This window comes from Octodon degus, unplaced genomic scaffold (assembly GCF_000260255.1).
Source record: "Octodon degus isolate 3935 unplaced genomic scaffold, OctDeg1.0 scaffold00147, whole genome shotgun sequence".
NCBI lineage: Eukaryota > Metazoa > Chordata > Mammalia > Rodentia > Octodontidae > Octodon > Octodon degus.
In genome coordinates this window covers 4,696,640-4,707,831 of record NW_004524723.1, presented here as the reverse complement: position 1 = coordinate 4,707,831, position 11,192 = coordinate 4,696,640, and the positions used below count along the sequence as shown (strand labels likewise).

Below are 11,192 nucleotides of genomic sequence, written 5' to 3'. Positions count from 1 at the left end.
CCGCCGGCCGCGCCCCGCCGCTGCCGCCGGCTGCCGCGACCGCAGTCCTCGCCGCCGCGCTCCTGCCACGCAGACTTGGATCGGAAACTGAAGCCGAAGCCCCCAGCCAAGGGGTCGTCGCCGCTGAGCGGAGCCTCGTCGTCACCATCGCTGTCGCCGCGCCAGCGACTGGCCAGACGCTGCTGCCGCTGTGGGGTCGCTGCCCCACCGGGTTTCTTGGCAGAACCGCGAATCGAACCCCCGGGGGCGTGAGGGTAGCCGTTGGCGCGCGAATCGGCCTCTCCCCACGCGGAGCGGTGCTCAGGGCCTCCCCGGGGGGCTGGTGCAGCCGTAGTCTGCGCCGCGTAGCCCGGGGGGCTCACGCTCTTGGAGCCGGACATGCCCCCTTCGGCCTCGTGGTCGTCTTCCTCCTCCCCCCCGGGCCGTGCCGGGGTTCTCCAAGGGGAGGGCGGCCGGCCGAGCAGGGGCACCAAGCTGGGGTCACACGTCGGGGGCGGCCCGGGGCCTTGCGCAGCAGCGGGGCATCTTGGCACCCCCGTCCTGAGCGGTGGAGGACGGCGGGACGGCGGCCGGGGAGGCGAGCGCGGCCCGAGGTGAGCCGGGACTGCGAGTCCGCGTGGAGTGTCCCAGGTCCGAGCTGGAGTTGGCTCCTCGCTGGGGCGCGGGTCGGCTCCGGCTGCTGCGCGGTGCAGAGAGGTCCGGACTCCTGACTCGCGTCGAGCTCGACGGGGACGGGAGTTGCGGACAAGGCGGGACAGAGAGGTGTCCTTGCGGGCGGCGCCTCCCGGGAGCTGGCAGAACCCGGGCGCGGCGCTCGCAGATGCTGTTTAAGCGGAGCTCCGCGGCTGTCCTCCGGAAGAGGCGGCGGCTTGGGCGGCTCGGCGGGGGTCCCGGGGCGGAGAAGCTTCGGGTGCCCTCTCCTCGCGGCGGACTGGGAAGGACTGGGAGGTACGGGCGCCTGCCAGCATTATTTTCTTACGAGGGGTGGGGAGGTGAGTTGGGGGGTGGAGAGGACGGGGGAGGGGGCGGCGGGCGGAGCAACAGCTCCGGAGCCCTGGGGGGGAGGGTCCGGGAGCCCGGGGGGGCCGTCGCCCGCATCCCCCACCTCCCGCCGCGACAGTAGGAGCGGGGGCCCCAGCTGAAGCCGAACCGAGTCTTCGGCGCGATCGCGCAGGGGGCGGGGGCGAGCACCGACTCCCGCGGTGCGGCCCTTCGCCTGTAGCCTGCCCCTGGTCCCCAAGCCGAGTGGGACTGGCCTGCACCCGCCTGTCCTGGGCTCTGTCGTGCTGGCTCCGCGATCTCCGGGCTCCTCGCTGCCGGCTGCAGGGCCACCGCTGCCAGAAGGAGGGCGGAATCCGGCGCGGCGCCGCCGCTGCTCTGCCCCGACGCAGGCGGGCTTCTCTCGCAGTGTGCGGCGTCCAGCGCTGCAAGGCCGGCGATCAAAAGCCTCCTGCCGACAGCCGCCCGCCGAGAAGCCGCGGCGCCCCGGGGTTGCTCCGAGGGGGCCCGCGGGAGCCCAGCTCCGGGCGCGCCATGCACGCCTCGGGCCCTGCGCCTCTCCGGCCGCTCGCGCCGCTCCTCCCTTTTCGCCCGCTCGCTGCCGCCGCCGGAGCGCCCTCCGCATCCCCTCCTCCCGCCGCCTCCCCGCCCCCCGCGCCGCTCGGGCTTTGGCTCACAGCGGCGCGCGGCCGCCTCCGCCCTCGGCCGGGCCGCTGCCCCAACCTCGGCGCCGCGCGGGCATTCTCGTGCCCTGCTGGGGTCGCAGGGACCCCCGCTTCCTTTCCTCACCTAAAATGCTCGCTGCGCCGTGCCCCTCCCTCCCTGGAGCAGGATCCTGCCCGCTGTCCCCTCGCTGGATTTGGCTGGCGGGCGGTCCTTCCCCACCCCCGGCTTGGGTTCCTACGCCCCCAGTCCTAGCTCCCCTCTTTTGTATCACCTTTTCTTCCCCATCCCTCTCCCCCCCCCATTCAACCCAACTTCAGCCCCGGCGCTGCGCCCCCCTTCCCTGGCCCGGCTGGATTGGCCGTTTCCTGAGCTGTCAGCCTCCAGTCGGGCGCTCTTATTGGGTGATTCTTCGGCCGGACGACCGTGCCAAAAGAGGGCGCGCCGGGCGGGGGGTGTCGGGGCATCGCCTGCGGTAGAGAGCCGGAGGCAGAGTCCCTGGAGATGCTCCAGGGACCTCAGAGCCCGACTCGGGAATGGACTGGGGAGCTGCTGAGACCGGACTCTGAGGCGCTGGAAGACAGCGACGGGAAAGATGGAGATCCAGTGGGTGAGGCCGGTGCAGCCAGGGCGGGGCGGACAGGACCGCTTTGGTGGCTAGCTACCGAGAAGAAACCCTACGGACAGCACTGGGGACACCTGGCGTTTAGAAGGAGCTCTTTGTCTGTTCGGACTTTTTAAAATATGGTTTAGTTTCCCCCGTAGTAGCCCTGGGTGTATGGTTATTCCTAATTTATAAATGCAGAAACTGAGGCCGGCGGCAAGGGCGAAACCATCTTGCCTTAGGTCATACGAGCTTCCTGCCTTGCTGCCCAAAGATCTGTCTTCAGCTCCAGGCTGCCTCCCTAATCCTAAACCGTTGGCTGGCAGGACACATCCCAGAGCAAGGCGGGGACGTGAGGAGATCCCCAAAATCCCTACCCAGGGCTGGTGACAAAGGCGAGTGGAGACTTTACTCCTGGACAGAGAACCTCCTTTTGCCCCAAGCCCTCGTGCTAGAGTTCTAGAGAGGACGAGCCCCGCCTTCATTTTCCCCTCCTCGTCCTCTATCTCTTCTCAGAGCTTTGACAAGGAGCCCAGAGGCCTCCTCTCCCGGTCCCTTTGCTGGTCATCTCTGCAGACTAGAAGATGAATGTTGTCAGAGCTACAAATTGGGAAAAGAATTCCAAGAAATGAGTAAACTAACCCTTGAAGAACCGTCCAGCCTTTGAGTAACCCATGATTAGCTAAATCATGAAAAGAAACGTGAAATCAGTTAACAAAAACTCTAGAGCGCCCCCGTTGTGCAAAGCGCTGGGCTAGGTGTTACCTGCCACCCTGAGACTGGGAGCTCACTGTGAGGGAGAGAGCTGAGCTGGCGCTGAGCACCAGATCCAACCAAGTTCTTTGTAGTCGGAACTCCAAGACCACGTCGTGTTCGGAGAGGGTGTAATTCCCACTGTGAGGGCCAGAGAGACTGGAAGTTTGATCTGGGTCCAGGAGAAAAGGATGAAGGAAAGGGGAAGATTGACTCATGTTTATTAAGCTATTGTGCACTGTATGTCAATATTTTGTTGTCTGTAAAAAGAGGATATTACAATAGGCAATCTACAGATCTAAATTGGCTTTTTTTAAAAATTAGCTTTGAGTTGTGTCAAGAATCAGGCAACTCCTCATTGTATAAAATAGACTGTTGGGATGAGCTGAGCAGAGGAGTTTGATGTGACAGAAAGGGGCTGAAGAAGCAGAAACAGAACAAAGAGTGCATAGGTTGTTTCAGAGTTACTTTCCCTATAAAGGTTGAAACCAGATTTAGGATAGCTAAAAGCGTCCTGTTTGCCAATGTCATTCCCCCCTTGCCACCCTCCTACCTGATTCTTGGGAAGGTCAGATGATGACTTAGTTTTGGCTCGAAGGTCAGAATCTTTAGCATGAGTAATTCCATTTGAATTTGGTCTCTGGGGCCTAGTACAGGAACTTAGTCCAAGCTAATGGCCTTTTACAAATTTTATTTAACATCATCTAATTATTTTGAAGAAAGTATTTTTCTCTTCAGAATAAAGATGAGAAAACTGAGACTCGGAGAATGGAAAAGTTTGCCCATGGCCCACCACTGGCAGTAGTATACCTCTTGTCCTCTGCTATGAAGCCCCTCAAGACAGGCCACATGGCCACAGGTATTAAGGTCACTGATCAAAGACCCATACTCATCCTCCTCTCATTCTCTGAACTCTCCTGAGGTCATTCCTTTTCATTTTACTCATTTTAAAAAAAATCATCTTACAATAAAAGCCATATATTGATTGATATAAGGAAACATACATTTATAATTCTACCTCCTGGAGAGAATCAGTATTAGGCTATTAATTTTTTCTTACACAGTAACTAACACTTTTTATTTGTCTTTTTGAGGCAGGGTCTCACTATGCAGTTCAGGCTGGCCTTGAGCTCACTTTGTAGCCCAAGCTGGTCTCCAACCTGCAACAATCCTCCTGCCTCAGCCTTCATCCCGAGTGCGAGGATTACAGGTACACCACCACACCCAGCTGCCTTTTTCTTCTTTTTTCCTTATTTTTTAGTACAGGGTCTCACTACACAGATTGGACTCATAGTGATCCCCCTGTTTTCAGCCTCCCAAGTGCTGGGAGTATAGGTACTTGCCACCACACCCATTCTCAATCACCCTGTCAGCATGCCCCAGGGGTGGGGCCAGCATATACACTGGGAACTGAACCCCAGTCCCTGTGTCTGCCTAAGCAGGCACTTTAATCTGCTGAGCTATCTGGCTGGCCTTCTGGCTGCCTTTTTCTTCCTAGCAAAATATGATATATCTTTTACCATGTCAATAAGCATTCATTCTCTCATTTATAATACCTATTTTATTGTTAGAATCAAATTCTCTTGCATGAGTATCGCATGATTTGTTTAAACAATCCTCTACTAGGGGGCCAGGGAGATAGCTCAGTAGAACAAGTGTTTGCCTGGCAAGCACAGGGTCCTGAGTTCAATCCCCGGTACCACCAAAAAAAAAAAGAAATCCTCTACTGCTAAACATTATTCACTGTCACAGCAGTTTATAAAGTATTTTCTCTTTGACTATTATAAACAGCATTTTTGTAGATAAATTTTCACACACATTCTTAATTATATCTTTAGAAGAAATTCTTGTGAGTAGAATTGCTAGGTCTAAGGATAAAGCACATTTTTTTCTCTGTAAGATATTTCTGAAACGTGTATCTTCAGCCCTTACTTCCCTTTCCAGTTGCAAGCTTTCCCTTGCCCACAGATGCTCCTTAGGGGCACCCACACTCTAGATTCCATGTATCTGAGACCAAGTTCGTCTCTTCCATAGCTTACTCTTCCCACCAGTGGGGTGACTATCCTCCAGATGCTGAAAGCCAAGGTCTCTCGTCTGCCCATCTTTTCACATCTGTTTATTCTTCCGAGTTCTCTCACTACTGCCTTTTTCCAGGTGGTCTTCTTCCTTGCTTGAACAGTGCCATCTCCATGTACTCAAACCAGTCCTCCACTTTATCCCCATCCAACCACAGCGCCACTGGGATGTGTCCATAGTGTTAATAATTCAGCCTTTCTATCTGCCTGCTTTCACTGCATACTACATTACCATGTCCCAGCATCACCCAGCCACCCTGAGCCTCATTTGCCTCAGCAAACCTTATCCCTTTTTCTCCACAAGTTAAACTGACAGTGCTGGAGTAAAGCACTTTCTAATCCCCTGCCCTTCAGCTCCCTCCTGGCTAGGTTTGATAGGCAGTCTTTCGACCTCCAGGCCTAGCACCTCTAGCTTAAACAGTATCTCTATCATAACACATTGTGTGACCTTAACATGTTCACAAAACTGTTTCAGTCCCTGGACCCTTGAGGACACAATTGGTATCTATTCAGGGAGTGGATGAGGTGGTGTGCACAGAGAAGGACAAAGCAGAGGAGCTTGGGTTTAAAGACAGTAAGCAGCCTCTGACTTTGAAGACAGGAATATCCAGGCCCATTGTGTTGTGGAAGGCAACCTAAGCAGTGATGTAGCCATATTGAAAAAGCAAAAAGCACTGGGTGTGCTGCTCTGTGCCTGTACACCCAACAGTCTGAGAGGCTAAGGTACAAGGATCACAAGCTTGAGCCCAGCCCAGGCAACTTAGTGAAATCCTGTCCTGAAAGAGGGGTGGGGAAGGCTGAGGATGTAGCTCAGAGGAAAGGACCCAGATTCAATCATCAGTACCACTAAATAATAAAATAAAGCAAGCTCTCAGAGCAAGTGAGGAAGTCACTGCAGAGCAGATGTAGACTGAGACCCAGAGTGACCCTGGTGCTGGAATGACACTATTGGCTGGAAGAGAACTATGGAGGGATGAGGAGAAAACCCAGGGGCCAATCCCTATGTAAAGCGGAGGAGCTCTCAGGGGCAGGAGAAAACCTGGAAAAGCTAGAGAAAAGTGCACGGTCTTCAGACAAACTCTAGGAAGTGCACTCAATGTGAAAGGGTGCTGGCTTCAGAGGAGGTAATGCTAAGAGGACTGTGGAGGCCCCTCGTTAAGTGGTTGCTTGGTTTGCCAACGATAAACTCCCAGGACAGGCCCCCTCCATCCATCCTCCCCTTTGCCTCAACCTTTGAGATCTTCATGCTGCATTCCTTTAGGCTGCTTCTTTTTTTTTTTTTTAACTTTGTTTATTTATTTATTTATTTATTTAGTGTGTGTGTCCAGCTCAGCCCACCAGGGGGCGGGGCTGGCTGGCATGTGGTGCTGGGGGATTGAACCGTGGTCCCTGTGCTTTGCTCAGTTTAGCTTGTTCTAAGTAGGTGCTTTAGACCACTGAGCCATCTCACCAGCCCTTTAGGCTGCTTCTTAAGGGAATATTTCTATCTTAGAGATTAGAATATCAATACTTTAGAGTTTCAGCAATACTTGTAGAAAGAAGTATGTACTTATAAACACTTTCCTCCACACTGCTTAAAATCCCACTAGTAGATTGTCATACTTTGGGATAACAAACATTTGCTAAAAAGGAATGCAGAAAGCCCTGAGACAGGAAGTAGATTAATGGTTAACTAGGCCTAGAGGGAGAAGGGGAATGGGGAGTGACAGGGAGCAGGTACAAAATTTCCTTTAGGATGATAAGGGTGTTCTAAAATGAGGTTATGGAGGGCTGGGGAGATGGCTCAGTGGAATAAGCGCTTCCCTTGCAAGCCCAAGGACCTGAGTTCAATCCCTGGTTCTGCCAAAAAATAAAAAATAAAATTAGGTTATGGGGCTGGGGATATAGCTCAGTGGTAAAGTGCCTGCCTGACAAGCATATGGTCCTGAATTTTATTCCCAGTACCAAAAAACAGTAATAGTGATAATAATAACAACAAAATTAGATTATAGTGATAATCATGCAAGTGTACTAGAATATACTAAAGCCACTGAACTACATACTGACAATGGTACACTTTATTCTTGGACTTTTTTGGGGGAGGGTTCCAGGAATAGAACTCACAACTTTGAGCTTGCTAGACAGGCAGTATGGTGCTGAGCTATATCCCCAGCCTGGGCAAACGTTATGATATAAAAGATATCTCAAGGCTGGGGAGATGACTCAGTAGAATAAGCGCTTGCCTGGCAAGTGCAAGGGTCTGAATTCAATCCCTGGTTCCGCAAAATAAAAAATAATTAATAAATAAAAGCTTTAAATAAATAAATAAATAAAAGTAAGGAGCCGGGGAGACAGCGCAGTAGAATAAACGCTTGTCTGGCAAGCACAAGGGCCTAAATTCAATCTCCAGTTACGCAAAAAATAAATAATTTAAAGAAAAAATAAAAGATATCTCAATAAAGTGACTGAGAAATGAATACTCTTGCCTGGGAGAGTGAAGGACTCAGCAGGACTGGAAGCAATTAGCAATGTCTTGAGTGCCTCTAATCAGCACCATCCCACTAAAGCCCCGTCAAGTTTGAGGGCCTGAGGAAGATGGATGTTTGAGCTCTAGGAGTGAGGATAGGTTAGAAAGCAAAGGACTCTTCAGAGCAGTTGCTAGGCAGATGAAACCAAAGAACAGGAGGCCCAGATGAGGAGAGGATATGATGGCTCTGAGAGGGAAGCAAGAGGGTAAGGATGAAATCCAGTTAGGAATTGAGGGTCAAAACTTAATTTTTCCTGCTGCACAGGTTTGCCCAGGACTGCTCTGCCCTGCAGTGAATGCTTCAAAAAGAGTTAAGAAACTTGAAGAACCCAAGGCTCTTTCAAGGGTGTGGGGAACCAAGCAACTTTCCGCTTCCTGGAGGTCTCACATGTTGACTCTGTAAAACAGACTGGTCATAGATGAGCGAGAGAAAAGACATGAGGATGTATTACTGTGCAAACTCCCAAGACGGCTGCGAAGTATGGGACTCCGGATGAGCCATGTATTTGAAGCTTACATACTTCACAGAGGAGACTGGGGCACTCTCAGCAACTTTTGAGGATAGTAAATTATTTTATCAATAGGCCCAAAGAACAGACTGTTGTGAAGAACAAAGTTCACCTGGGCTGTGTGATGCCAGCGCTCATCTTCTCTCCTGTGTGTTAATCTGCTGAGGGGTCCGATATCACGAAGACAGCAGAACTCAAAAAAAAAAAAAAAAAAAAAAAGCCCTTCAGCATTTCACTTCAGGAGGAAAAGAGTGGAAGAGAAGGTCAGAAACACTGGTTTTTAGTTCAAAACAATCATTAGCTGGGCACGTGGCACACACCTGTAATCCCAGCACTTGGCAGGCTGAGGCAGAGAAAGGATGAACCCTTCAAAGTCATCCTTCTCTGGGATACATAAGGGAGTTCATATACTGAGGCTCTATCTGGAATAAAAAAATTATATTTCAATATCGTTTGTTGAGCCCCACCAAACAAGGTAAGGAAGATCATCTTTTTTTCCTTTTTTGGTTCTGGAAGTCAAACTCACGACTTCTCAACTTGCCAGGCAGGTCCTGCATGCACCACTGGGCTGTATTCCTGGCCCAAGATCATCTTTAAGATCACTTATTTCCACAGTTAGGGAGAAATGGCATTCGCAAGGATGTTTGTATTTGCAGAACAAGCTCTGTACCTCAAACTAGATGACTTACCTTTCCTACAAAAAAGTACTACTTCGGATTTTGCCCTAGTCATGGTGTAGCCTTGGGTGTCTTGAGGGTTGGTCATGCATCCAGCATTGGGTCCAGGGCCTTTGCATGTAGCATAAGCATGAGTGGTCCATCCCCCACCCCAGCGTGGACCCACCATGAGCTCTGAGGTGGAACCAAGAACACTGACCTTCTGACTTTTTTGTTTTGTTTTGTTTTTTCTTCTTTTTTGGTCACACTGGGATTGGAACCCAGGGTCTTCCCACTGAGCTACATTCATAGCTCTTTTTTACATTTTTATTTTGAAACAGGGTCTCACTAAGTTGTCCAGTCTGCACTTGAACTTGTGATCCTCCTGCCTCAGTCTCCCAGTGTTGCAATTATAGGCATTTGTCTCCACACTCAACAGCCCTCTCATTCTTGACCTCTGACCTTCTGGCATGCTTGGCTGTCTGGCTTGGAAGCCAGGGTGGTAAACGTGCAGTTAGCCGAGTAAGGACCAGGCCCTACAGGCTTCCAAACCTCATTCACACCTGTAAGCCTCTGGGCCTCGGAACAGAAACATTTCAAAGAGCTCAGATTGGAGGTGGAAATGGCTCATAATAGCTTGGTGCTGCACTCTCCCAGGTGCTGACATTTGCATTTTAATGGAGGCGGCAAAAGCCTCCAGCTAAAGGAGTGACTAATGCATGCGTTCTTCCAATTGCTCCTGGAGGTAGGCGGAGACCTTGTGATTCCCAGGACCCTTGAATGTCCCCCCAGTCCTCTCCCCAGTGCGAGCCTTGCAGTGATCAGCCCTTGGACTCTCTTGTCTACGTGCTATGCTTTACCTTTGTTTCTCCTCTTGATTTTGCTTGCTTTGTACTCTCTTTTGAACCTTTTTTTTTTCCCCCCTAAAAGTCTGGGAACAACCCCATGAGTCATTTATTCTTTCTACATGCAAAAAACCTGATTATCCACTTGAAGCAGAAAACTACACTGGGCACATTGGGCTGGAGGAACCCGAGAAGGCTGCCAGCAAGATGCCCACCCCCAGGGTGTCAGAGGTGAGGAATTCACAGGGAGAGAACTGGAGAATAAAAAGTGCAGTGTCAGCAGAGGTGGGCCATGCACTTTAGTCTAAGAGGTTCTTGAACACTCCAAAAGGGAGGTAGTAAATTAATAGGAGAAAAATGTTACTTTAGTTTGGCGTGAAAAAGAAACTCTTAGGGGCTGAGGTGAGAAGTCTGAAATGCATAGCAGTTCTATATACAGACTAGATTCAGGACATTACACTAATCATTAAAAAAATCACATATGATCCTATTTATATGAAATATCCAAAAGAGGTGAATCTATAGAAACAGAAAGTAGATCAGTAGTTGCCTCGGGGACAGAACCAGGAGTAATTGCTAATGAGTAAATTGGGGCAGTAAAAACTTCTAAGATTATTTATTGTGATGGCTGTACAACTCAGGAAATATACTAACAACCATTGAATTACCCACTTTAAATAGGCCTTCTTATGTAGATTATGTCTCAATAAAACTTTTTGAAAGGAGGGAAAAAGTAGTGTAAAATATTTCTTCAGTAACCCTGCTTCATATGAATATGAAAGTATTTATAGAAATTCTTAAGTTTCTTCCCACTGTTAGGGTTAAAACCTTCAAAAACTGTAACATGGTATATGGATTCCTTTGTTTTCCATCATGGTTGCAGAATACCTGAGACTGGGTGATTTATGGAGGAAAAAGGTTTATTTTGCCTCATGGTTCTGAAGGACCAAAGTTGGCTTGCCCTGACCTGTGAAGACCTTTTGCTGCTTTAACTCAGTGGGAGGTAGAAGGGCAAGGGGCTACCACCCACTTGGAGGGAAGAAGGGCAAATGAATTTCTGAAAGACATGAATCCATGGCCCAGATAACTCCCACCAGGCCCCCACTTTCTAACAATGCTGCATTGAGGAATTAAAATTTCAATGCATGGACTTTTGGGGGCACACAGTCAAACCATAGCAGCATGTATGTATTTTCGGGGGGGGGGGGAAGCACACAATGGTGGGTTAATGGTGTCCCACACCTATAATCTCAGCATTCTGGGAGGCTGACTCAAGAGGATCATAAGTTTAAACTCAACTTGGGCAGTTGAAAGAAGCCCTGCCTCAAAATAAAAATGGCTGGGTTGTAGATCAGAGTAAAGATGCTAGGTGCACCTGCTTAAGCAGATGCAGGGGCTAGGTTTTCAATCCCCAGGCCTGCTGTGCTGGCTCCACCCCCAGGGCATGCTGAGAAGGTGATTGAGACTGGGTGTGCTTGTGTGTGCCTGTAATCTCAGCTCTTGGGAGGCTGTAAATAGGCCTCATCTAGTAGTGAGACCCTGTAGACCCTGTCCTAATATATTTAAAAAAAAAAAAAAAAAA

At 50.4% G+C, this 11,192-nt stretch overlaps 1 protein-coding gene across 1 annotated transcript in view; it reads right to left on the bottom strand.

Annotated features, from left to right (window-relative positions):
- Positions 1-477, bottom strand: part of Adcy5 (adenylate cyclase 5) — a 132,107-nt gene extending 131,630 nt beyond the window's left edge. The window contains exon 1 of the mRNA XM_004642181.2: positions 1-477. Coding sequence (XP_004642238.1) covers positions 1-380 — 380 coding nt within the window. The 5' untranslated portion in view covers positions 381-477.
- Between the last annotated feature and the right edge of the window lie 10,715 nt (positions 478-11,192).